The 25892-nt window shown below is 36.9% G+C and overlaps 1 protein-coding gene across 1 annotated transcript in view; it reads left to right on the top strand.

The window, feature by feature from the left end:
- The window catches only part of SMARCA2 (SWI/SNF related, matrix associated, actin dependent regulator of chromatin, subfamily a, member 2), a 117450-nt gene that overhangs the window by 78776 nt on the left and 12782 nt on the right, over nucleotides 1-25892 (top strand). Inside the window, exon 29 of the mRNA XM_014309881.2 lies at nucleotides 18915-19132. Coding sequence (XP_014165356.1) covers nucleotides 18915-19132 — 218 coding nt within the window. The remainder of the gene's footprint in view (nucleotides 1-18914; nucleotides 19133-25892) is intronic.

The following is a 25892-nucleotide window of genomic DNA, read 5'->3' as shown; positions in this document are numbered from 1 at the left end:
AGCAAGTCTGTAATACTGCAGAGGTTTGATACCTGACATTTTCAAGTGGAGAAGAAAGATCTAGAAAAATAAACTCCTGTTTGAATTCTTGAACATTTACCTTGTCCTGCAGTGGAAGTGCATGCAGTATAGTGTACGTCTGCTCAGGGTCATTTTAAGCTACTTCTTTTAATGATGAAACGCTCTGGCTATGGCAGCGTAGAAGTTAGCTTTGGCTTTTGTGTTTCGTGACTTCAGTTGGCTGTAATATTTGTTTTGAGGACTTTATTGTCAAAAATAGCAGGCCTAAAAGAAATCCTGTGATCCCTGTCGTACTGCAGGCAGAATCATACAGTCCTATGTCATTTATAATAGAGGTTCAGGATCTTACCTCTTCTAGGCATTTCTGAGCAGTGAACTTAGAAGGCTGGATTTTCTCTAACTGTTTGGCTTTTTATTATATTTTATTTTAATTTTCCAGTTGGATTTTCATCTAGTTACATGGTCCTAGTAACTCTGCTCATGCAGAATAGCCTGACAGCCCTCTTTTTTTTTTAACATTTCTTTGTGTCATAGGAGAGTTTTCTCCCAGTTGAGTAAATTCGAAAGGTTAACAACCATGATTATGCAGTCTTTTCCCATAGTTCCTGTATTCTGAATATCTTGATTGTTTTCACTGACTTCCCATAGTTGTTCTACATGTGGCTGACATCATTCTACAAGTTTGATTAAAAGCTAGACATCGGAATTCCAGATGCATCATCATTTGAATAAGGAGGAATTCTTTCGCATAACTTGTGTGGTACAACCTCATAGTTCAGTAGTTAATTTTCTAACATGGAAGGTATTGTCTCATGTTAAATTTTCGATCCAGTGTAAGACCTTAATCCTTTTTTGTGGCTCTACTTCCTTGCCAGCTTTTCAAAGCCATGTTTCATACAATCAATCTTTCCTTCCTAAGAGGTTTAGCATATGCCCTTGTTGAATAATTTTCAAGTTTTCTTCACCAAAATTATCCCCAATTTTAAGCCTGTCCTTGAGTGAATTTCTGTCAACTTGGTGTTCTCTTGAGATTTAGTAGGCATACCTTCTATTCTGTCTTTCTAAAGACAATAAGAACACTGAAGTGATGGATCATTTGATAAAAAGCTATAAAGGGCTACTCTGAAAATAATTTCTTAGCAGGTCCCCATATGCTTTTCATTGTTTGCTTCTGAGACTGTATTGTGAAGCCAAGTTAGAAATATTGCTAGGCAAGATGGTAGATATACTTCCCTTTTTTCATCGTGGCTTGTTCTTCTGTTGAGAGAAATTATTCTCGCTTCTCTCTGTTGAGTAATTAGCAAGTTTTCAAATTCACTAAGTTGCCTTAGGACAGACTGCTTCATAGTGCATTGTAATTTCTACTATAATTCTACTGTATACATAGTTTAACATGCTTTCAGGTGCACTTGAGGGTGTGATGAAACAAATGGAAGCATAAGAACTGCTAATAAGAACTCCTGGCTCACTGGTGAGGTTTCAGATGCCAGTGTCACACCCGTTCACAAAAAGGGTAGAAAGGAGGATTCTAGTAATTATAGACCAGTCAGCCTGACCTCAGTACCAGGTAAGATAATGGAGCAATTTATATAAGTGCCATCACGCAGCACTTCCAGGATGGCCAGGGTATCAGACCCAGCCAGCATGGGTTTAGGAGGGGAAGGTCGTGTTTGACCAATCTGGTCTCTTTTTGTGACCAGGTGACCTGCCTGGTGGATACAGGAAAGGCTGTGGATGTTGTCTACCTGGATTTCAGCAAGGCCTTTGACACTGTCTCCCACAGCACACTCCTGGAGCAGCTGGCAGCCCACAGCTTGGACAGGAGCGCTCTGTGCTGGGTTCAGAACTGGCTGGATGGCCAGGCCCAGAGGGTGGTGGTGAACGGGGCTGCATCCAGCTGGGGTCAGTCAGCAGTGGTGTCCTCAGGGGTCTGTGCTGGGCCAGGTCTGCTCAATATCTTTATTGATGACATGGATGAGGGTGTCGAGTCATTCATTAATAAGTTTGCAGATGACACCAAGTTGGGGACATGTGTTGATCTCAGTTGGATGGTAGAAGGACTCTGCAGAGAGACCTGGAACAGTTGGATGGATGGGCAGAGTCCAATGGGATGAAGTTTAACAAGTCCAAGTGCCGAGTCCTGCATTTTGGCCACAATAACCCCCTGCAGTGTTACAGGCTGGGGTCACTGTAGTTGGACAGGGACCTGGGGGTACTGGTGCCAAGCCGACTGGACATGAGCCAGCAGTGTGCCCTGGTGGCCAAGAAGGCCAAAGGCATCCTGGCCTGTGTCAGGAACAGTGTGGCCAGCAGGAGCAGGGAGGTCATTCTTCCCCTGTACTCAGCACTGGTGAGGCCACACCTCGAGTGCTGTGTCCAGTTCTGGGCCCTCAGTTTGGGAAGGACCTTGAGACGCTTGAGCGCGTCCAGAGGAGGCAACGAGGCTGGTGAGGGGCTGGGAACACAAACCCTGTGAGGAACGACTGAAGGAGCTGGGGGTGTTTAGCCTGGAGAAAAAGAGACTCAGGGGTGACCCAATCACTCTCTAGAACTCCCTGAAAGGTGGTTGTAGTCTGGTGGGGTTGGTCTCTTTCTCTGGGCAGCAACGGACAGAACCAGAGGTCAGAGTCTCAAGCTGCATCAGGGGAAATATAAGTTGGATATTAGGAAAAAGTTTTTCACAGAGAGGGTGATAAAATATTGGAATGGCCTGTCTGGAGAGGTGGTAGAGTCACCATTCCTGGATGTGTTCAGAAAAACACTGGATATGGCACTTGATGCCATGGTTCAGTTGAGGTGTCAGGGCATGGGTTGGACTTGATGATCTTGGAGGTCTCTTCCAACCTAGTAATTCTGTGATTCTGTAATACTTTTTGGTCTCTTCAGTGGCATTACATTTATAATGTAACATTGCTTGTGCACATTCAGAATAAAACCACCTCATTGGATAGATAACAAAATGTAAGTAAGTGTTCTGGATTTTTTAAAATTATCTTATTTTTCATGTGTGAAACAGAGTTCTTTGTCACACCCACTGTGCTCTCAGCAGCAGTCAGTTTTGTGTTTTTGAGAATATGTTTGGTTTTTCTATAATGGTATCTCAAGAAGATGTCGTAATAATAGTATTGTACAGCATATTCAAGGGAATACTTAACTATGTAAACAAAGAAAAAAATTATGCCATTTTCCAAAGGTAACCATGGGCCTATTTTTATTGCAGTATTACAAAATAAGGAGATTACCAGCAGCGAGGGATGCCCCTCACTTTTCTTCTCTTGCTGTAGCTGATTTATAGCTTTATACCTATCTTCTCATAGAGTTTTCTGAACAAAACCTTGTGTTTCTGATCAGTAGGTTGGTTTCATAATATTGGTGTGTAGTACTGAGCTGTCTCTTTTATGTCTTGGGGAGTTGTCTAGATCTTTTTCAAGGTGTTTTGCCTCATTCAGCAGCCACAGCTCTTGATTATGGAATAGGTGCTGACTCTTTGGACCCTGAACTCTCTGCTGATACATGCCAACACTGGAGAGTGTAATTCTGGCATATCCCAACAGGACCTCAAGGACAGTGTAGCTTGAGGTCTGTATGCGTGCCTGTACACTGACCAAGTATGACAAGCTCTCTTCTTGCTAGGAGATCAAGTAACTGACTGTAGAATCAAGGGACAAAATAGTAACAGAAGCCAAACCTGTGATCACAGGCAGTATTTAGTGAGATTGTGCTGTTGCCCAGAGCAGCCTGTCATTTACTGACAGTCTCCCAGGAAAACTCTTAAGACAGTAACAGGCTTCATCACTAGCTGTCGCTGCAGCTCGCTGTTCTATAACCGTTGGCATGACAACCATATTTCCTTAAAAAAAAAATCTGGAAGGAGGAGTTTGCTTCCTGATCTACAAAGAATTTATATACTGGATGTATTTCATGCTCTAGCAGATTCTGTCCTTGCACCACTTCTACAGAACTGCAGAATACTTTGATGGTTCCCATGGCGTATTATTTCTACTAAGAGTTTGATTGGCTGAGACAGGCTTCAAGAAACAGAGGATTTATTTGAGTAGGTAAAATATCCTTAAGACTCTTGCATCTGGTTTCAGCTTCCCATGCAATTTAATTGCTGGTTAGGTGAAATAAATAAAGTCATAGTCTCTAGTTGTCCTTGTTAATTTGAAATAGCTTTATATGCTGGCCAGGGAAACATACCTGAGTGTGACGGTTGTCACAAGGGTTCTTGGGTGAAGGAAGAGATGAGAAGGTTGACTCCATTATCAGAAGGCTTGATTTATTATTTTATGATATATACATATACTGCAACTACACTACAAAGAAAAAGCAGGAGAGCTTTTCAGAAGCTTGCTAAGCTAAGAATAGAAAAGTAAAGAATGATAACAAGGCAGCTCTCTCCGACAGATTGCGAGAGCTAGCTCTGCTGTGACTGGTCACTGAACCAAAACATCCACACCAGACCAATCCGGATCACGCTGTTGCATTCCACAGCAGCAGATAATTATTGTTTACCTTTTGTTTCTGGGGCCTCAGCTTCCCAGAAGGAAAAAATCCTAAAGAAAGGATTTTAGTGAAAAGGATGTCTACGACACCTGAGTACAAAATTAACAGCATCTCATTTATGTCAGTCAGGTAAAAGTCACGCTTGTTTTGCTGATCTAAAAATTGTAAGTGAAATTCCTGCATTTGGTTTGTAATTAGTCAGTCTTACTTAAAGAAAAACAGTGCTGACTTTCACTCATACAGAATATCTGATGAGTACTATTTAACATAGTCACGACATAAATTCTGTTTATGTTTACTAAAGTTAGGTGGTATAATAAATCAAACTACCTAGCAGGCAAAATTTTTGGCATTTTTTTAACTGTTTCCTCATCAACCTGGAACTTTAACTTTTTGATTTTACACACTTTCTAATAGGTTTGATAGCAGAGATAGTGAATTTGGATCGATTTGTTGGTATAAATTGGTATAAATTACTAAAAGTTTTCAAGTAGATTTGTGTTTTCTTAGAGCTTCAGTTCTATATATATAACTTCAGAATCAATGCTAGAAGGGTGTTTTAAGACATTTTTGTAAACTGGGATAGTGGAATTTGATTTTACAGGAATGTTTTGCTGATGGTTAGGGTCAGAGACAGACACCAACTTAAGCGATAGTGTAGTTTACTATAATGCAAAACTGCAAAGAATCACAAAAGGATAAGCTAAGCAAGGCATCTAATAATTACTACAAAAAATGCCTATAGTGATTAAGAAAGGTGACAGTTACCCTGCTTTACCCTTCATCCAGATCTACATATCAACCCAGGGAAAGTGTCACAGTGAAGGACTGGAGAACCATGCCCAGCAGCTGGGAAATCCTGCAGTGCATCCACCTTGCAGGTGATGAGGCTTCTGACTTCGCTGTGAGAGTAGCCCCACTTTTATAATAAGCAAGCTACCATTACTTCTAATACAGAAACATCAGGTTTTATTCTCCTATTGGGTTTCTCTCAAAGCCTGGCCAGGGCTCAGGAGGAACCAAGGGTGTTGTCTGTGATCCTCCACCCACAAACAAGGCCAGCTGTGGCCTTGTCCTGTTTCTAAATAAAGAAAGGTAAATACGTGTTTCACCAGTGAGCAGGTACATGTATCATATTGCTAGTAATGCTTCACCGATTAATGGATACACATAACTTTTGGTTGGAGAGTTCATCTAGAGGTCAGCTTTGGCACAGGGCCTGTTGTTTAGGCCTTCCTACATTAAGTACTGAAATACCTGTGTGTAGAATTACTATTGCAGTCTGTAGTGGTTTTAGTCGATATTGGAGGCTGAAATTCATAGAAGGAGAGGGAAAAAAAGTTTTAACTTAATGGATCTTTTATCTGCGTATTTTATGTGCATAATACTCCTGCACCCCTGGTTTTCTTTCTTTGTTTCCACTCTATAACATTTCTGGTTGCAATTGCAAAGTTTCCTGAGTTGCTGCTAAACCTGTTTCACAATCAAGTGAGTATTTGCGCAGGACATTTGAAGAAAATTGCATTTTGATCTAAATCCTGCTCTGTAGTATTGAATTGCAGATGCAGTTGAATTTGTTAAGCCGTACGGGAAAAAAAGTGACACGTAAAAGACTGTTACTGGAAGATTAAAAAGTTCATCATCCTAGGGTGTTGTCTGTTTTGTGACCAGTGATCATCCAAATGCTCCAGGAACTGTTTTCTAATATTCAGTGTGAGGCTGATAAGTTTTATGCATGTGGAAGCTGCTTTTTGAAAGGTTATAAAATTGGATATGACTTCAAGGCCTCATTGAACCATTTTTGTATTTGGTGTACTTACTATCTATCTTTCATGTCCTTTCCATTAAATTCAATTCAGAATCTACTTAAGAAAAGGAAAAAAGGGTACTTTCAAATTGTAGTGAAATTAAAACTAGTGAAGCAGAAAGGGTATTTTCTTGGTTTTTCATGGATGAGAGGGAATTTAAATGCATCTACCTGATAGCTTTGGTTCACTATTTTGGCAGGATAGCTTTGTTAGTTTCTAAGGGAAAGAGCCTGATCACGCTGGGTGACTTTCTCAGAAAAGACTCTTGTCTTTTCTCAGAGTGTGGAATTAATTTTGGAAACTAAAAAAGTACTTTGAAATGCTTCTTAAATGCTTCTTCTTCAGAGATATTCTCCATAAAGAAATTTTATTGTTTGACTTTTTTTTTTTTTTTGTGAGAAAGACTTCAAGTCAGGAAATCTGAACAGCTGTTTATGAGGAGTACCTAACAGTAAAAAAGTGTCATATTTTCATAGGATTCTTTTTATATCAGTCTGATTTTGACTATACAATGTTGCATGTAAAGTACCATAAAACATATTAACGTGCCTTGAAGTGGAATTGTACATCTATTCTCCTCTAGATAATCTTAAATAGTAATGCCAAATAAATACTTACTTTAAAAAAATTTGGGGAGTACTGTTATCATTAGAATAAAATAAACTTAATTTTCTTTGAAATAGCTGTATCCTCTGGCATACCAAGTTTATATAGCCTGGAAGTTGTGAGATAAAAATCTGGGTTTCATGTTTTGTTAAATTATTACTGTTTCAATTGCAAAATTTTTCAGAAGAAGAATTAGTCCCTGTGGTTAAGATGCCAGAAATACTCCTTACATGGAAATTCAAAATTCCGATCAACTGCCTGAAGGGTATTGAGGGGAGACCTCATTGCAGTTATAACTTTGTTGTGAGGGGAAGAGGAAGGACAGGCACTGATCTCTTCTCTGTGGTGACTAGTGGCAGGACCTAAGGGAATGACCAGAAGTTGTGTTAGGGGAGGTTTAGATTGGGTATTATGAAAAGGTTCTTCATGCAGAAGATGTTTGCATACTGGAAGAGACTCCCCAGAGAAGTGGTTACAAGAGTTCAAGCAGCATTCACAGAATGCTCTCGGGCACATGGTGTGACTCTTCTGGTTCTCCTGTGCAGAGCCAGGAGTTGAACTCTTCCAACTCAGGATATTCTATGACTCTAAAACTGAAACAAAACCAGCTATTAAGTAATTCACAAAACCCACATGAACCAAAGTCTGCATTTGAAGTCTAAAGCATTGTTGTTGCTGGGGGCATATATGACAATGGAACAAGAAGCAACAAACATTTTAATATTTGGGTCCACTGCATTGTTATGTTCTCTGACATGACTTGAAAGTAACAACAGTGGGTGGTATGGTAGCTAACTTTCTGTCACATATCAGTTTTTTAATAAAGACATTACATTTTCATATGTTGATTTCCATTTGTGACATAGGTAAGTTACCCATACCTTCAAAGTGTATATTTTAGCCAAAGTATTTATTCACTCTGTGAAAAGGGAGCCATTTAATATTTTGCCTTGTCATCAGAGGCAAATTGTGAGACCTTTATTGTAAAAGGCTGTCTTCTGAAGGTAGATCTGAGCAGGTGATGGAAGGCTTTATGCTGATGTTTTTTATGCAGTATGCATATAGGCAAAATAATTCTTCTGGTAGATTGGTGTATGTATGCAGAGCTCTGCTTCTTCTATACAAAACTACTTCTATAGCAACTTAAATGATAGCAATTTGTCTTTTCTTGTAAGTAAACAAGTATGGAAGTACTAACTTAACAGATATGGAAGAACACAGAGGTTTCAGTCTGAGTTTCTCAAAAACTATTCAGCCAATGCTTAGGCATGTCGTGACTGTCAGTTAGCTTCCTGAGTCATCCTTAAGTACGCTGCTTGATGAGTACAGTAGTGTACTTACTTATTCTAGTGGTAAAATTTTAACCTTAAAAAAAATCCTACAAAAACTTGAGAGTAACCACAACTATGTAATTTTGTCCCATACTCTGAAATTTGCATGTTTATCAAGTTACAGATCATGGTTCCATGGCTATTCATTATGTATTCTTTTCAGAGGCATCTGACATTTTTAGCTGGGTTTCAAATGCAGAACCAAGGACTTTGTTGTTGCTTACAGCCTTTCTTTAGTTTTTTGTATATGCTCTGTACTATACTATACTATACTATACTATACTATACTATACTACACTATACATCATTTTGTTGAGAAACTTCATGTCCTCTTAAGTCATTGGCTTTTCAAGATTTTTTTTGTATTGCTTGTAGGTGATAGTTTGTGCTCATCAGACTGTGATTTGCAATGCAACTTATCCCAGAAGAGCAAAAAAGCCTTTTAGACAGATACTGCTCATGTTAGATTTTTACTTCCAGGTTGTAATATGCATATTAAAGGGTCAGGATCTACTGTGAGTCCTGGCATGGTCATATAACTGCACCTTTAGAAGCATCCTGAAGACATGGAACTCGCTGCATCAGTGCTCAAAGGTAGCATCACAACATATTGTTTTGATATAAAATACATAAAGAGACATATAATTTAGCTTTTTTTCAGCGAGTTTTACGACGTTTTACTTAGTTTCATTCCATGCAGTCTTCCTCCAAATTCTTCTCAGTTATTAAAAAACTATACTGGAATTGTCATAAAGGGATACCTCCTAGTATTTATTATTTAAGTACACTCTATTTCTATAAATATTTTCCTCTTTTGGCACAGGAAGTGAGTATTCTAATCTTTTACAATATGTTTTTGTTATATCATGCTCTCTTAACACTGTGTGCTTCCCATTCTTAATTGCCTCGGAGTACTTACATTAATAATGATAGATGTTTAAACCAAATTTCCCATGTTATTGCAAAAATTCTTAAGCTGTTTTCTGTGAATATGTAGATACAAGAGATCTGTGAACATCCACTGAAAAAAAATTAAGCTATAGTGGTTTCTGAAAGCTGTTATTTTTTTTCCTCTCGTATTTATTTTTTGCAAGATATTTTATCTGTTTTGTTTTGAGTTTATTTTCTCATTTTTGCTCCCATTTACTTATGTTCCACATTTTAAACTTGGAATAAAAGATTACATTTGAGAATATGTGAATATACTTAAATGTAAGGAAGAAGAACATGCGAATGAAAATATTTGATTGTTTGACTGTTGGCAGTAGCTGAGTTTATTTTGACGTACATAAAAATGCCAGTTTAAGCTTTGTACTATAGACTTCTCTTGTTACATCATTAAGAGCCATGGGTTTCAGGGCACAGAAAATTTATGCTCATCTTTAAATTAGAAGCCTTGTGTTAGTCTATTGTTCTGTTAATCAAAAAGAGAGAAAACTTCTGCTGTTTTTCTGAGCAATTTAGAAGGCACCCCGAGTATCTGTTTACGTGAGAGGTAAATAGTTCGCTTATTGTAACACTACTGATTCATCTCAAAATTAGTGATTTCATGCTGGAAATCCGCTAATTATCCCTTTGTGTTTTAGTCCTCACCTGTGTTGTTTCCATAATGGAAGAAAAGGCATCCTGTTCTTCATAGGAAACACTCTACTAAGATATGGTATCCTGCTGTTGAGTATGTTGCAGAACAAGAGTTTGTAACGGCTTCTTACCTTTTTCTAGTGGTTAGAATTGTCAATTTTATCTTTACCATAGAGCAGATGCCTGTTGCTGCAAATATTCGTAACATTCAGTGGAAGCAAATGTCCTGGAAAGAGCCAGGACTGCAGTTTCTTTGCAAAGAGCTGGTTTGATGAGGGTATAAACCCTGTCTTAATACCAGGTATTTTTCTGATTTAATTAGTAGTGTCTTAGAAGATAAGGGAGACAATTTTTTTGAATGAAGAAGGGCTAAACACCTGGACATTTTTTCAAAAATAATTTTTAAAAATCCATTAATTCCCATTCTCAAATTGAATTTTAAAAATCTTTTTCATTAGGAATAAAATGAAACAGAAGAAATCTTTAGTTGTTAGCGTTATGAGCTGCAAAACATCATCCACACTGCTAGTCTGCCGGTAGGTGACATTATGAAGTAAAGATTTCCTGCTTTTTCCACAACAAAAGGATGTCATGTTTATAAAAAGGGAAATGTCAAGGGAAAAAAGACAAATTAACATTGCTTAGAATTACTCAGAAACCTGCAACAGTAACAGTATTTTGTGAAATGTGAGATAAAACGCAGCTGTAAATACTTGCCTCAGAACTTGGAAAAGAACCCATCCTGAATAACTATTTATTTATAAGTAGTCAGATATAAGTGTGTTTCTGATTGGTTTTGTATGCATGATCTCCCGTGTAAAGAAAACTATCTTAACCTTAGTAGGAGATGATAAATCCTTGGAATGCTGAATTCCTCTTTGTTCTTGGATGTAGTTATTATTGATGAGTATTTCCATAACTTCATTGCAGCATATTTCCTCCTCTTCTGTGACATTTGTCTGTGAGCCTGAATGGAGTGTAGGTGCTAACAGAAATACCACTAAATTAAACTTTGTGCATGAGTTCTGAACTAATTCATGAACTATTTTAGCAAATCATTAAAAATTAAATGTAAAAATTACCTCAGAAGAACAACAGGGCAGTAAATCACTTCAGTGAAAGATTTATTTTAGGCCAAAGAAGGAAGGAAGTTCTGGAAACAAAACCCTCAGTAAAAGCTAAGCTATTACAAGCTATTACTATTTTCCTTCCAAACTTTTGAGATGCCAGGGAAATAAAGAACATCTGTTCTCAGACAGAAACATGTTTAGTGCTGACTAAATTCCAAGCTTATTATTTTTAAGGAATTTAGGAAAAAATGAGAAAAGTAATCACCACTACTACCCCCCCCCGGTACCCACCTTCTCCTGATGCCCATCAGAAAAGATGATTTTCTCATGTGTTTAAGAAAAAGCATAACTTCAGTACCAATTATCTCGCAATGCCTTTGTCAGTATAGAGTTCTCTACACTCCTGTAGTAGGCTTTCCTGAATCATAATTCTTAATAAGACTGATAAAATTAAAAAAAGGGGAAACCTTCCCTATTTTCACATCTCACTGAGTAGCACCAGTTGCTAAATGCTCCAGAATCTTTTCTATGCAACAAGCATCTGTGTCTCTGACATAGTCAGCAAAATAAAGGGAGGAAAAATGAGGCATCTCTATCATGGCTTAGATTTTAGTTCAAGATGGATTGCTTGTGAATTTGAAGCTGGGAAACATGCTTGCAGTATTTTCATTACAGTCTTCCAGTGTCTTTTTAAGTTAGTTACATCTCATTCAGTCTCTTGGTTTTACTTCCAATAATACTTCCAAAGATACCTGCAACTATTTCCAGTAGCAGTCTGTTAACGATGTTTAGTCTTTGAGTTATCAATTTGCTCTAAGATTCTGAACTATATGAAGGCAATCTGAAATACTCAGGATACCTTGTACTTGAGAAATGCTATTGTAAGATCCCTTTTGGAATATGTTTGTTTATCATCTGGAAATTTTCCTGCCTAATATTTCACAAGTCCATTATAAATTGTCCTCCAGTCATGAAGGAGAGAGTTTTTTCCCCTGTGTTCACAAGTTGGTTTATTATTATTACTGTAAGTGGCAAGAATTCTTCAGCAGGTTATCTAGCTTTCTAAAATGATGGGAAGAAGGTTTGGGAAACACAAACAAAAAACCCCACCGCAACAAAACAGTTCAGTGATAAAGAGTAAGAGGATGATATCAGCAGCTTCTGGGATAGAATTATTTTGGATTCCTCTCCCATCTTTCTGTTGCTCCTAGATGAGGTTGGCTTGGTCAAGAGGCTTTTAAAATTAAGTCTTTTTAGCAAGACATTTTGAAAACTGTAGAAGACAATTGGCAGACCTTCAGATCTTCCCAGAGTGTGGCTAAGTAAATGTAGACCACAGAATAGTGATGATTTTTGGGTAGTTTCACATTCAGGGTCTTGACACAGTGAGTATGTATTTTCTCAGTGCTCTGATTGGTTGAGTAAAGTATCTTTACAGTCAGGATGATACAGTTGTTTCTTTCCATAACCCAATTCCTTCCCTCTAGTGGAACACTTCCACTGCTCACTGAGCAGACAAGCAGCGGGGTCCTGGTATCATGAGTAGTTAATTGTGCTCCTCAATTTCTCTGTCCCCAAAGTTTTTGAAAATCTCATTGGTGCAAAATCAGCTTGAGAAGTTCCATTTAACATCCCTGTTTGCCTTTTGGGAGAGGGACAAATGAGACTAATTATAGATTTTCTTTTATTTCTTTTTAACAGGATTTCACTTTTGAACAGACAAAAATTTTATACGCTTGTCAGTGGGTTTTGTGATAACTGAGAGAGAGTTTATCAGTGCTGGCTCTGCATGATGCTTTACTTAATAATTATCATATTAAAGATGAAGCTTCTGCATTAAGATATCTTATATCAAGATTAAATATTAGGATATTTGACCAGAAAAAATATTCTCAGACCCAAAAGAAAACACTGATGATAAAAGTTTTGATCCTATTAATATTTTAAGTCATTACCTTTTTTTTTCAATATTATGCTTTGTTGCTTTGGTTGAGGCCATTTCTTTTTAAAGATAACTCATATTTTTGCGTGGTTATGTCAGAGCATTTTGTCATCAGTCTTTGAATTAAAATTTAGGAAAAACATATAATTTACATTATTGTTCTCCTTAATGTCTAGTTAAATATAGGCAGCTGGAGTTTCAGTGGAAATAATTGGGCAACTATTAATAATTTTCAAATCCAAAACAGAAAACAGTCTTTTTCTCCCTCTTCTTAAAAAGATGCTAGTTTCAGTGATGTGACAACATAGACTGTTGCTTGGTGAACATATGGCCGAAGAACTCATTTACCATATTTGGTGGAATTTCAGCCTGTTTCAGAAGACTATGTATTACAAGTTGATACGTTTTTTCAATAATTGCATTTTGAGTTTTTAGAAAAAACAATACTTTGATGAAAGCAAGTTAAAACTGGATGTAATCACAAATCCTTTGCCTTTGACAGATTGTGGTCTGTATTCTGTTTTAGTTTAGTCTCAGAAAAGCTAGACTGGTGAGTCTGTTGTGCAGTAATACTCAACAAGGAGACGAAATTGAATTAAAATAACTCTTCACCAACCTTTAAAATTATTTTCAGGTATTTATTGATTGCACTGTTGATAGAATATCTTAAACCCTTTAATCTAATTGCCAAGTGTTAAAGTCATTTATCCTCACAGTCTTTATCTAGTATACTGACCTCTGTGTTGTTGCATAGCAAGATACAATTATGATGTAAGGAAACTTGCTGTACAGAGCCTAGAAACAATTCTAATGTGAGAATTAGAAGTAGTCCCAGATGTCAGGAATGTTATTGGTAAAAATATAAGCAAGAGAACTGGATTTTGAAGAGATCTATTTAAGAATGTGAACTGCAGAGTGAAAAGTTGAAATCTTCATTGGTTGCCAGATTTAATCTGAGAACAAATGTAAAATAAAGAATGGTAGGATTTCAGACAGAACAAGACAGAAAAAACAAAAACAAAACAAACAAAAAAACCAACAACGACAACAAAAAAAAAGGTAAAACAGGAAACCTTTTCTTGGAATGCCAATACAATATTCCAAGATGGATCATGTTGAAGAGAGAAATTGGTAAGGCTAGGTAGATGTCATTTTAGGGTTTCTGGTGTTTATTGTCAGCTGTCCCTAGCTTTCATTTCTTCCTTTCTTCTCTTCTAATGTGGTAAATGTGAACTTCATTTTGCAAAGCAGTCATCTGCTGTTCATTACTGCACTAGTGACATGTTTTTTGGTTTTAAGTGCTTAACACCCTAAACCTTAGTGCCTTTTGGCCATTACTCAGTAAAATGCTCTATTAAGTTACTTGTTCCCAAAAAAACTCATTCTTTCGGAGATTTTCTATGATGGGGTTAGTATTTATGTTTAGGGATTTGGTAAGATGGTGTGGTTTTTTTCTGGTCACCTATGTTTATGTGCTTTCTCTTGAAATACTGAGTTTAATTAGCATGCTAGGGTATTTCTTCGCATGTTAGTTAGAATAGCTGTCTTTCAACTTCACAAGTTGGAGAGGCACAGGGTGTTGATGTTGGGGGATGCAGCAAGTTTTCTGAATGTTCATCTCATTAAGGTAAAATTGGAGAGGGACACAGAAAGAGTTTGCATGTCCTGTGCTCATGTCCTGTTTTATCTGAACAGCTTCAAGCAGACTTAATATATGGCTCTGTGCCACTTCTGCTCTGTGTGTCCAGTTTTTAGACTATATCTATTACTGATAGCCTTCACTATGTCTCAATTTTCTAGTTACCTAGTTATCTTCAGTCAAAGGAAAAATAATCATGTACTGCAGTGTTTCACCATCTAAATGAGACAGGCCTTAGACACCAAAGCTGATTTTATATGAACACCTCCATTGATTCACTCTGTGACCACACTTGAGTTACCTGATTCCTGTAAAATTATTTTAAAACATATTAGTTGTATAAGGCCTACACAATTATTGACTTGCAGAACACAGTCATGAAACAAAACTGAGCTGTTAGTACTAAAATCCTTAGTTGCATCTGTAATTCTGAATTGAGAAGGTATTGAGTCACAGTGCTGTATTATCACCGACAGAAGAATGCATATGTAGTATCCTGTCTTTCAAATAGAGAAAATAAACAGTTTGCATTTTATCCTTACTTTTTTCTGTTTGGAGCTCAGGTATCAATGTTGTAATGATATTCCCTAACAATGCTTCCACCTCAAAACAACTCTTCTTTAGGAAAGATGAAAATCTAATTGCAAGCAGCAATAGGGAGTCAGAGTGTCTCAGAAGTAACTTCTGCTTGCCTCCTGAAAAATATATATTTGCTCTTGGGAGGTGGAAGCTTCTTTTTGGAAGAAGACAGTTTGATTTCTTTAATCCAGGATAAGTGTGCTCTTGCCTCTTTAGAAATGAAATTGGATGTGTACATGGACTAAGTTACAGCAATATGTGTCAGAAAAGCAGGAACATTTTGTCAGTACAGAACTTAACACAGGGTCCTCATATTTCACTGCATATTTGCCTTTCATGAGATGCCTAACAACTTACAAAATTCGACATTAAATTTTTACAGCTGTCTTTGAAAAAAATGAGGTTTACAGACTTCTTTTGGTACTGTTCTGTCCAGTTTCCTTAATGGAAGGAAAGTGTTAAATTTTTATTTGTGTACTATTTTACTTGACTCCCTTGCTGTTCACCTCACTAATCCAGAGGCATTTGAACATGGGAGATGTCTGTCTTATTTTGCACTCTCACACAGCCCATCATCTGTCAGGAACTGGAGATTTGTGCCTGAGATTTATGTCATAGTCGTACTGGTAAAGGTTTGGAAGGGCATTCTCTTCAGTGTGGCACTTAGGGCCTGGAATAGCAAGCTTTTTTAACAAAGAGCTCAGTCAGATGAATTCGCTTAATAAATATGTTGGTGCTGATACCCACATGCTTGGATCATATGTGTAGATGTATGCGCAGAGCATTAACCTATCTGCTGATAATTGATTCATGTGATACAGTTTTAAGCCTTCTTTTGAGACAAAATAAAGCATATAGGTTTAGTTTTAAATGTCATTGTTTATGTACAAAATACAAATTTGTCTCTTGAGAACAGATGTTAAGAGTTGTAATAGCAACATTTTTGTACTACTTGTATTGTCAGAATGATTTTCGAGTGGGGTCACTAAGATCTTAAAGCTGTCTGAGTTTACATTGATGCATAGAAGTTTTGAAAACTTAATAAAATAATTGATTGATTTATTACTGGCTAAATAGAAAGTTTAATGTTTGATGATAGATTTGTAATTTGCTAAGAGTTCCTTTGCTACCTGCTAGCTACTAATTTTAAGAGTGCAAGAGTATATGTTAGTTTACTTGAGTTTTATTTTTATCATTTGTCTTTACTAAATTGCTATATGTAATATTTTAAAAAATCCCAACTTTTCACTTTTATATTTTCTTTTCGCTAGTATTTATTTCCCAAAATACTGCCTACTCTAACCAAAACTTTTATGCAGAATTCTGAAGTGAGATGTTATAAACCCTGTGATGACAAAACCACTGTGATTTCTTTTTGGTGGTAGAAAACCTGTTCAGCAAGCGAAAATATAAATATGTTGTAGTTAAGTGAAGTTTTCTGAAGGACAGAAAAATGTTAACAGAAAAAGTTAACAAAGTTAACAGAATGATTACTTGGTTGGTTTTATTTTTTTAATTTCTTTTAAATCAGAATAGATTATTGTATCGGTTTCAGTAACCTAAACTTAATCTGTTCTCTGTAGAGCAGTCGGAATACATTTTCTGTAATGAAAGTATCTTTAAAATGCATGCAAGCAATTTCAGTTTTAAAATCATACATGAAATTGTCTAATTGTGCTATTATTATTAGTAATAACAAGAATCAGCTAAAAATCTAATTTGAATGCTTAGAATAATAAGGGGAGAAATATGATAAGTAGTTGTCAATATTAAAACCAGCTGAAGGAGGAAGGCTTCAGGCCTTGTAGTAGGTAGAATGAAACAGCAGATTTCAGTATCCACAATCCTTTCAGTATTAAATTTTCAGTAAAATAAAATTAGTTGTATATGAAAACATAGCCTTTCCCCAGCTCTCTTTTTTTTCCTGATCAGCTGATGAAGAGACTAGCAGCTCGCTGCTTTGCTGGCTTGTTAATTTTATCCCCACTAACTGTGATTTCCGATAGCCGGCCTGCTGATAGTGGTAAGGTAAATATCCTTTTTCATTGCCGTCTTGAAGATTCAGTAGAACTACATCACAGGCATGTGTAGGTGTGTAACACATCAAAAGTCGGTGTTCTTCGTATTTCAATGTACAACTGAGTGCTTGAGGAGAGCAATGACATTAACTATTGACAGCCTTGCATGCTGTATTTAGTGTTAGCTTTTCTAGCTTCCAAGATATGCAGAGAAATTTCCTTTTCTTAATCTTCATTAGCCTCAGTGGTTTATAGTGTGTGTCCTGCTTTAGCCAGATGAATATTAATGAATTTGTGTGCAGATTTTTTTTTCCTCTTCTTCTTTCTTCCTAACTCATCAGATCTCGAGCCTCCTTCATAGTGAATATCTGAATGCTAGAAGCATGATGTAAATTGTCTTTTGATTATTAAGGCCTAGTTTCAGGCTGTCTCACAGGATTCTGCTTTTGTGTTTGCCTGTGGATTTGCACATCGGAGGATGCATAGGAAACAGATTTCAAAATCCCACTGTTTTTTTACACATGCCGGGTTATTTTGTGTGTGCATCAGGTTTTGTTCACAAAATGTTTTTGAAGAGACATTGTACACAATTGAGAAAAATTATGTCTAGTCTGTAATCACTTTTTTATATTGATTGTTATGCTCACATGATCATAAATATTAGCCATGTTTGCTGCTGTGGAGAAATGAAGGTAATTGCCTTAGGATTAAAGCTCTTTCAGCTACGAGAAAGGATTGATTAGCATTTGCATGTACTCAAGACAATATTAAGAAGCAAAAGCGACAAATATCAACATTAGTTATGTTCTGAGAAAGCATTAATCAGAGAGCCGTAGTTTTAAGATTTTTTTATTTTATTTGTTATTTTTAATTTCAGTTGTCTTATGACCTGGTATTTTTATTTCTTTTCTTTTGTTTGCTTTCTCAAATCACAATAAGTTCAGCTTCTTGCTTTATGACGTGGATCTGATAATGTATGTGAACAGGTTCCCTCTATTCCTAGTTTGGTTTTTTGTAGCAATTTTTTTTCCCCTCTGTGTAGAGCTGCTGGGTCTGGTTAAAAGCATACATCCAGGTAATTGAAACAATTGAAATTAGTGTTAATTGTCTGTGATTGTGTGTACAGTTTAGTTTGTGGGATAGGTTTTATGCATCCCATGTTATGAGTCCTATTTACAGCAAACCACTGTACTGCCAGTGCTTCTGCCTACCTCATGGTTCCTATTCCAGAAGAAAATTAAACATTTTGAGATGATTTTAACACTTAGGTGATTTAAAAGTTGCTTTGAAGGCTTGGAAGAGGAGTTGTTACTACATAAAATATCTCTCTTTTGTGCGTATGCATAAAGAACTGTGTGTGAACTGGCTTTGGGAGCTGAGCACAGTTTAGACTGTCCTGTTTGAAAACATGTGATATCAAAGTCTGTTTTGCATGGAACTGTGTAACCCAGAAGTGACACTGGTGTGAGAAAATGAATGTTTTCTGTACATTTACTGAGACAATACCCTAGGTCAGTATGTGTGAAATGTGATTTGGTACAGAATTCAAGGTTCAGATAAAAGAACATGTTTAGATGATAGTGGGATCCTTAGGAAAAGGTAATGTTTGGTGTCTCTTTGATTGCTAATAGTCAGTTTCTTGTATTCTTGTTTGTAAGTAAACAGAATATTTAGAGTCAAATTATCTGCATTCCTGATATGCAGGATGGAATTGCAGAGGGTTTTTACTGTTGTTTTTAAATCTGGTTTGTTATTTCCCTTTGCAATATCTCTTTTGTTTAAAAATCATACTTTTTGAATCCATGGTTGTCAGGCAATTGAAGACGGCAATTTGGAAGAAATGGAAGAGGAAGTCCGGCTTAAAAAGCGAAAGAGACGAAGAAACGTGGATAAGGACTCTGGGGAGGAGGATGGAGAGAAAGCAAAGAAAAGAAGAGGCAGACCTCCTGCAGAGAAGTTGTCACCCAATCCACCCAAATTGACAAAACAAATGAATGCCATCATTGATACTGTCATAAACTACAAGGATAGGTGAGCTTGGAGACAGTCTATCTCTATTACATGTGCTCTCTCCCTCCCTGCTGATACCATTATCTGTCTTTTATAACAACTTCGTATTTTTCAGTCTTTAGAAAGACATGTTGACACTGTTTTCTGAAGAGTAATTCCTCTTAGGGTCTGATCCTGAGAGTCTCAAGCTTTGTAGAGTTTTTTTTTAAGACCTATCTGATAGAAAGTTGTTGAAACAATTTTAAAAAGTAAGAAAAAAGTAAGTGTAGAGCTTCTGCTTAGGAATGAAGTAATTCTGATCAAGGTGTGTACTTAAGAACATTCAGCTTGAGCAGGGTTTTCCTTCAATTTAGTGAGCATGTGTTGAAATTAATCTTTTCAAAGACATGGCAATTGATTTATTAATTCAAGTTTACATGGATCTCGCAATGAAAGACTGAAAGACTGCCCAAAATGTGTAGGGCTCGTGTCATGAGCATTAGAGCTGCCAAAAGAAAAAATACAGAAATACTGAAACATCAGAGATGGGAGCCTGTTTGTCAAGAAATCCCCATTTTCAGCATAAAAGTATGCAAAATGGTTGGACTTCAGGGAAAAATACTCTTTCTAATCTGAAATGTCATTTGAAGACTTCTGTTTTGCAGATTATCAAACTGCAAATCACCTATGCTTCATGAGCAAGAAATTAAGAATTAGTTCATAATGTCTTTGAATCAGACTTGATTGTAAAAGTTGTATTTAAACTCAGTTTGTATATGCCAAAAATCAGTAGAGCCTTCTTGTGTGCTTATCCCTTCTTTGCTGTACATAGAATTACATAGATCGTATAGCACCTCTTATAAACTAAGTTAATACTAAATGCATTGAGAGAAAATCAAGAAGTATTTGCATTAGATGACCTGCACTTAGATGTAGCAATGTATTTTTTGCCTGTAAACAACTTTCAGTTGCTGGCTTTAAATGGCAACTTCACTCTGCCCTTTTTTGCAGCTACTGTTCTAAGTCTGCATCTGTTCTAGCTCAAGGGTAGTTTGGGTGGTACTTGGTGAAGCACACACTGCTGTGATCTCTGAGTTTTTTTGGGCATAACTGTTAAAATGAACCATTCTGTGATCTGTGCGCTCTTTATAGAGTACATCAAAAAGTATCTTATTGTATTGCAACAGCATTCATATCAACAAACATGATGAACAAGAAGCTGACTACAATCTCAGTGTATTTAGCTTGCCGTGACTCTCAGTTAACAGAATAGCTGAGAAGGGAGAAGTCTTTTAAGTTCAGGTATTCCAGTTAGGACTGGAAGGAAGCATCTCTGAATTTTGGATCCTTGGTCTTGAACCTTCTTTTGAAGCACCAAGCACTTCTGATCAGGATATCTACTTCTCACTTTTGAAATAGCTAGTAAAGTTGCTTCCACTAGTCTTCGGTAGGGGATAGCTGCTGGTAGTAACTGATGGCTTCTGGGGAGGTTAAAGATTTTTACCTGATGTTTGTGCCCCCCACGAAGTTCCTATCTGATGTAAGTCAAAAAAGTTAACAGCTGAGCTACTGTATAGTGACAAGGCATACTGTTTCCTCTCCCTGGAGCCCACATTTATGCAAGACAAAATTACTTCCAATTGAAAAAGTGTATGGACCTCTATTCTGTAAGGAATTAAAAATACGTCTTAAACTGAGGTTTTCAGTGCTGTAAGTTAAAAGGACGAGTTCCAAGTTTCTGCATTCTGATTTTTTTGTGAGAGAACATCAAACCACCTAATACTATGAAAAAATAGTATTACAAATTTAGGCATCAGGGAACTTTAAATATCTTAAAATATTTGGGGTTAACTTGCTCTAGAGTTCTATTAATATTTTCAGGATTTGCAGGTGTAGAATTATAAGGGGGTTTTAGGCATTGGAACCCTTCAATGTTGTTGGGGGTTCAGTGCTTGTTCAGCTCTGGGCTTTTGTGAATGTGAAGGCAATTGGGGCAAGTATAGAGGGACAGGTTAATTGGAAGAAAAGTAGGCCATGAGTTTCATCTGGGGAAAAAAATGGGTTTCATGTATTTAGTATTTGAATGCTTGAAATCATCTTTGTCTTTAGCTTAAATCAATGCTAAAAGATGTTCATCTTTTCTTTACGATAAGTCCAGAAGGCTCATTTGAACTATGGAGAACTGATTGTGTCCCAAAAGGTGGTCAGGTGATACCCATCCAAAATCTTACTGACTTAGGGCTGAGTTACTTTGTAAAAGCCAATTCTACAATCTTTAGTAAGTTTTGTGCAGATTAAAGTCCAGCACGAAAAAAAGTGAAAAGAATACATTACTAAGCTATTAAGTCTCTCCATGCTTTATCTCATGTTTTCCCTTGCTCTTGAGAAGAGTTACCTTTAAATACAGAACCACATTTGTGTTCTTATTAAAGCCTTTTATAAAAAAAAAATAAAGGTAAAATCCATGGTGCTCACAAAAATCTGAAATTCTAGTTGGCTGCTTTTCTGTGGTGACACTGTCTAATGTTGATGCAGGAAGGATTCTTCAAGTGCTTTCATAACTGTCTAGAACTTGACTTTAGTCATAAATATCTGGGGATAAGTACCACCCTTTCCTCCCTTACGTAAAAAACATCCAAAAAAATTGTCTATGTCAAGGAAGGCTAAAGATTTCAGTAATACAAACGATGAGCTCTAGTAAATAGTAAATGCACAGTCAAACTTAAATGTGAAGATCAAAACTAGTTTAAACAGACATATTAGCAATATTTTAGGTAAATTTTTAGTGTGAATAAATGCAGCATATGATTCTCAAAAAAAGGGAATGCAGAGGTCATTATCCCAGTACTTGTAAACCTCAGATAAAGAACTCAATGCAAGAAAGTGGAAGTCAGCATTGAGGTAAATTTGCTCTTCCTCCATGTCCTCAGTGCAATTTCGACCATTTAATTTATATTTTTCTCTTTTACGCAGTACAGTTTAGCAATCCTCCAATATCCTTTTATTCCCATTGTGAATCCCAATGTGATGTTGATTTTAATGAAACATTCCATTGGCAATAAGTTTAATAGTTCTTTGAGAGCAATTTACAAGTAAAAGCTGATTTTTTTTTGGATATTTCTAGGGAGCTAGAGACACACTGAAGGAGAAAAAAACTGCAGTGAGATTTGACTTGACTGATGGCCAGCATTCATTTCCTGAAATTATGGTATCTAGGATGTGTACCACATAATAAGGAAAATAGTTAAAAAAGGAGAAAAAGGACAAAGATGGAGGACACTGAGAATGTTGAGCTTGCACTGCTTCAATGCCTTTGGTGTGAGAGTTGTTGAGGTCTTTGACAAGTTGACAGTACTTGATTTATGCAGTCTCTTTTGCATTGGATTTCAGTATGGAGTGATGTACTTCAAGATTTTCTTCATGTTGATAAGCATTTCTTTATTTTATCTTCATATTTATTTTGTTAAACTGGAAACAGATACCTGATACCTCAGTCTGAAGAACTGTGGGGTACATGCTACAAATCATTAAATAGAAATTACTATTGAAGTTACTGCTACCTTTTTAAACTGCACCTGTCATCTCATTACTCAGCTTTCAACATCAAACCATAAAACATGTAGTGGTACTACAGATTCAGATCCTTTTTTATTCTTCTACACTGCTTTGCCATAATAGGCAAAGCTGAGTTAATGTAGGTTTCATCTATACTCATTTAAAATAGAGAGTAGATCTGTAATGAAGCAAAGGTAGGAAAGAAAAGATGGTCAGAATCCTCTGACTTCTAGTCATCTGATGAAGTGAAAGATGTCTCTGCTCACCCACAGCAAAGAAGTTGAATTAGTTTATCTTCAAAGGTCTTTTCTGACCCAAACCATTCTATGATTCTACAATTTTGCTGAAGCATTTTTAGGGTACCATAGGAACATTACAAGCTAGTATGAAAGAAAGGAGATACAATGAGTAAACTCATTAATCTGAGTGAAAATAAGTAAAAATACCTAGCTGAAGGCACTATTAAAAAAGATACTGATAAGCTGGAAAGGAGTCTTGGAGAATTGGTGTTGGCTTAGATCACAATATATTTATGATATGTATTAAAAATGAGGGATGTCCTGGCCAGAAGTAAAACATTATAGTGGTGTGTTAATCACAGCAGACTGGACACAGTTATGTCTGGAGTAAAAGAAATGGCATGAAGTACTATATTTCAGAGTCCATTATATGGTACTCAAATAAGTACCAAAAAAATAAGAAACTCAGATAAGTATCAAAAAATAAGAAACATTTCTTCTGATTCAAGTGCCAGTTCAGGTGAAACTGACAGAAGAAGAATTACCTGAGAAATTATTGATCAAAGGCAGCTACGATCCATCAATATTGTCCAGACATAAGAAAACAGGAGCCTTATTGTGGCACTATTGCCTATGTGGATATGGAAATACTCATTATGGGTGTATGTCATTATATGTGATACTGTTAAAACTTGTATATGGTACCCAAATGCTTTTCCATTCAAGAAAGATTCGTTTACACCGGAAAAGTGTAAATAATTACTTCAGTGATAAGTAGCATGGGAGAGCTTTAAAAGAGGAAACAGCTTGATTTGTTTATCCAGTCTTGAAAGGGGAAGATGGTTGCTCTCAGTAAATTCGCTTGGGGAAAGAAGAGAAGCATAAATACAGGAAGTGTAGAAATATGTAAAAATATGTGATGGTGATCACAAGGTTATATGACTAGAAGCATTTGTTAATTCATACAAGTTGTTAATTAAGAGTTCTGTAATCTTTCATATGGAATGGTGTGACAGAAAGAACTAGATAGATTTGGCCTTTGTTCCTTGATTTAAAAAAGTTCTGTATGATTATGTACAATAACAAGACCCTAGATTCAGGGACTTGGAAACATGTTTCCAGTTACACATTGATCCTGATTTTCCCAAGTAAAGCATCATCTTTGCAGACTCCATTTGCAATACATATTAATCTGAGATTTTGTTGCAATTACTTCTTAAACTAAGATTTAAGTGCCATTACACCCATGTACCTTATTCTAACCTTGCAGTGTAAAACATCTGTTTAGAAGAGAGCAAGTTGCGCTGCATCAGTCTAACATTATTGTCACATGTTTTTCCAGTTCCCATGCTTTTAATTTGTCTTTCTTACCCTCCAAAATTGGGAATGTCCATAGAAATTAATATCATGGAATCTTATGTTATGTATCTTATGTATCTTATGTTATATATGTTATGTAGCTTATGTTATGTATGTTTGTGTTTTCACAACACAAAATCAAAGAACCACAGAATGGATCAGTTTGGGTGGGACTACAGCAGGTCATCTGGTCCAGCCTCCCTGCTCAGAGAGGATCATCCCAGGGCACATGACGCAGGGTTGCTCCAGACATTTCTTGAATGTCTCCACTGAGAGAAACTCCACAGTCTCTGGGCTGTCTGTTTCAGTGCATGGTCACCCACACAGTAAAGCAGTTCTTCCTCATGTTAAGGTGAAACTTTTCTGTGCATTGGTATCTACACGTTCCCTCTCATTCTGTTGCTTGGCACCACCAAATCAGTTTGGCACACAAAAAGTAGTTTGTATGTCTACTTGAAGTGCTGTAACCTTTTGAAAGAAGGGAGGGTTTTACTGCTGATAGCTTTTCTTTCATAATAAGGAAGTTTTATGCCTCATTGGAGCCCCAGCTGCTGATCTGCATCATACACACACAGACTTAGTTTCCTAAACTATGTTTTTTCTCTTGTGGTAGTTTTCCTCTTTATGGTTTATTTCAGAGGAAGACAAGCTGTAAGTGTAGCTTTCTTTTCATGATTAAATAATTAAATTAAAGTAGAGAAAATGAATTATACTTCATCCTGGCAGGATTAGGGAATGCTTGTCCCTCTGTAATTGGCACTAGTGAGGCCACACCTAAAATCCTGTGTTTTGGGCCCGTCACTTTTAGAAGGAGACTGAAGTGACGGAGCATGTCCAGAGAAGGGCAACAAAGCTGGTGAGGAGTCTGGAGCAGAAGTTCTGTGAGGAGCAGCTGAGGAAGTTGGGGGGTTTTAGCCTGGAGAAAAGGAGGCCTTGGGAACATGTTACTGCTTTCTTTATACAACTGCTGCCTGAGACAGGTTCAGCCTCTTCTACATGGTGGCAAGTAACAGAACAAGAGGAAATGGCCTCAAGTTGCCCTAGGGGAGATTTCAACTGGATATTGGGAGAAACTTCATTGAAACAGTGCTCAGTCATTTTACCCAGCTGCCCAGGGAAGTGGTAGAATCACTATCCTCAAGGTGTTGAGAAGGTGTGAAGAGGATGTGGCACTTAGTGGTAGACTGGGTGCTGGCTTAGTGGTTGGACTGGATGATATTCTAGGTCTTCTCCAACATAAGTAATTCTACAATTCTGTCATTAATACCTTGCAATCCTTCAGCTTCCTTAAAAACCTGCTGTTGTCTTCTGCCTTGCATCAGAATTTAATGTTTCCTGGGTACCAGTTTGATACTAGCACTAGTTTGCATTAACTTTGCATAAATACCAACAGCTGAATTCAAGAGTCCCGGGATGCTGATTGCTCTGTTCCTTACAGTGATTTCATTTGTCCCCTACCTGCCATCTGATCTATTCATAGATTAAAAGTAAGGACTTGCGTGGTGTAGTAATTAACTTCACAAAATCTTCTCCTGGTATCACGTAGCTGTTGACCGCATTCAAATAAGGATAGAAAAAAATTGAAGGGTGGAGTTTTTGTGCCTTTTGTCCACTTGGCAAGAGACTACCCCTGTCTGTAGTGCTCAGCA

This window comes from Geospiza fortis, unplaced genomic scaffold, assembly GCF_000277835.1.
Source record: "Geospiza fortis unplaced genomic scaffold, GeoFor_1.0 scaffold456, whole genome shotgun sequence".
Lineage (NCBI taxonomy): Eukaryota > Metazoa > Chordata > Aves > Passeriformes > Thraupidae > Geospiza > Geospiza fortis.
Note: the sequence above shows the minus strand (reverse complement) of the source record. Positions and strands in the feature narration are given on the sequence as shown.